This window comes from Protobothrops mucrosquamatus, unplaced genomic scaffold (assembly GCF_001527695.2).
Source record: "Protobothrops mucrosquamatus isolate PMUCROS unplaced genomic scaffold, P.Mucros_1.0 scaffold2696, whole genome shotgun sequence".
In the NCBI taxonomy this organism is placed as follows: domain Eukaryota; kingdom Metazoa; phylum Chordata; class Lepidosauria; order Squamata; family Viperidae; genus Protobothrops; species Protobothrops mucrosquamatus.
The window spans coordinates 3818-5288 of NW_015388742.1; the positions used below are offsets into that span (position 1 = coordinate 3818).

A 1471-nucleotide genomic window follows, 5' to 3' on the forward strand; every position below is an offset into this window, starting at 1 on the left:
AGACAAAGGCCGCTCTTTTGAAGACAGCGAAGTCCATATGTTGGACAGAGAGGGTTAGGGTACACACCCATTTCCACTACTCAAGTGATTCTGAGTACACAAATAAACCTCCAAGTGGCCTCAGCGACTCTCTAAAAGAATGCAAATGATCAGGTGTCTGTAAGGAATATATATCCTTCTCCACCATCCAGTCAGAGCTGAAGAAGCTTCTTGGATGAGAAGCGAAAAGCCTTCAAAGAAACAAGAAAGTCCAGTTGCCCCTTGAAAAAGCAGCTTGGATTCTTAGTTCGTTTTGAGACTGCCATTTATTCTGAAAAATCTAGCACACTCTGTGCATTTATAAACTTTATTCTCTGTGTAAAGTTTATAATTTTTACTGAGACCTATTTTGACTGAAACTTTTCCCACACATCATAAATTATTAGGTATTTTCTCCCAAGTGAATATTTTGATAACTTCTGAGATTTTTGTTTGCTGTGAATGATTCTCCACACTCCAGGCATCTAAATGGTTTCTCTTCTGAATGGAATCTTTGATATCTATAAAGCTTTTCTCTCAGTGAAGCTGTTTCCACATTCCAGGCATTTATAGGATTTTTTTCTTGTCTGAATAGTTTGATGTCAACTGAGGTGTAAAACTCTTTCCACACTCCAAGCACTCATAGGATTTCTCTCCAGTGTGAAATCTTTGATGTCTATAAAGGTTTCCCCGCAGAGTGAAGATCCTTCCACACTCCAGGCATTTATGGGGTTTGTCTCCCATGTGAATTCTTTTATGACTATAAAGGTTTCCCTTCTGAGTGAAGCTCTTTCCACACTCCAGGCACTTATAGGGTTTCTCTCCAGTGTGAATTCTTTGATGCTTATAAAGGTTTCCCCTCTGAGTGAAGCTCTTTCCACACTCCAGGCACTTATAGGGTTTCTCTCCAGTGTGAATTCTTTGATGCTTATAAAGGTTTCCCTTCTGAGTGAAGCTCTTTCCACACTCCAGGCACTTATAGGGTTTCTCTCCAGTGTGAATTTTTTGATGTGTATAAAGGTTTCCCCTCAGATTGAAACTCTTTCCACACTCCAGGCATTTATATGGTTTTTCTCCTGTGTGGATCCTTTCATGTTTATAAAGGCTTTCCCCCTGACTAAAGCTCTCTCCACAGTCAGGGCACTTATAGGGTTTGTCTCCAGTGTGAAGTCTTTGCTGTCTATAAAGGTGTCCCTTCTGAGTGAAGCTCTTTCCACACTCCAGGCACTTATAGGGTTTCTCTCCAGTGTGAATTCTTTGATGATCATAAAGGTGTCCCCTCTGAGTGAAGCTCTTTCCACACTCCAGGCATTTATGCAGTTTTTCTCCTGTGTGGATCCTTTGATGTACATAAAGAGTTCTTTTCAGACTGAAACTCTTTCTACACTTGGGGAATTTATGCTGTTTCTCTCCAGTGTGAATTTTCTGATGATTATAAAGGTTTCCCCTCAGA

General features: G+C 40.4%; 1 protein-coding gene across 1 annotated transcript; it reads right to left on the minus strand.

The window, feature by feature from the left end:
- Nucleotides 1–585: 585 nt before the first annotated feature.
- On the minus strand, nt 586–1086 carry LOC107296229 (zinc finger protein 664-like; the record flags this gene model as incomplete). Its single annotated transcript, XM_029286009.1, has 1 exon — nt 586–1086. A coding segment is annotated over one exon (501 nt), but the record flags the coding sequence as incomplete, so codon positions are not given.
- Between the last annotated feature and the right edge of the window lie 385 nt (nt 1087–1471).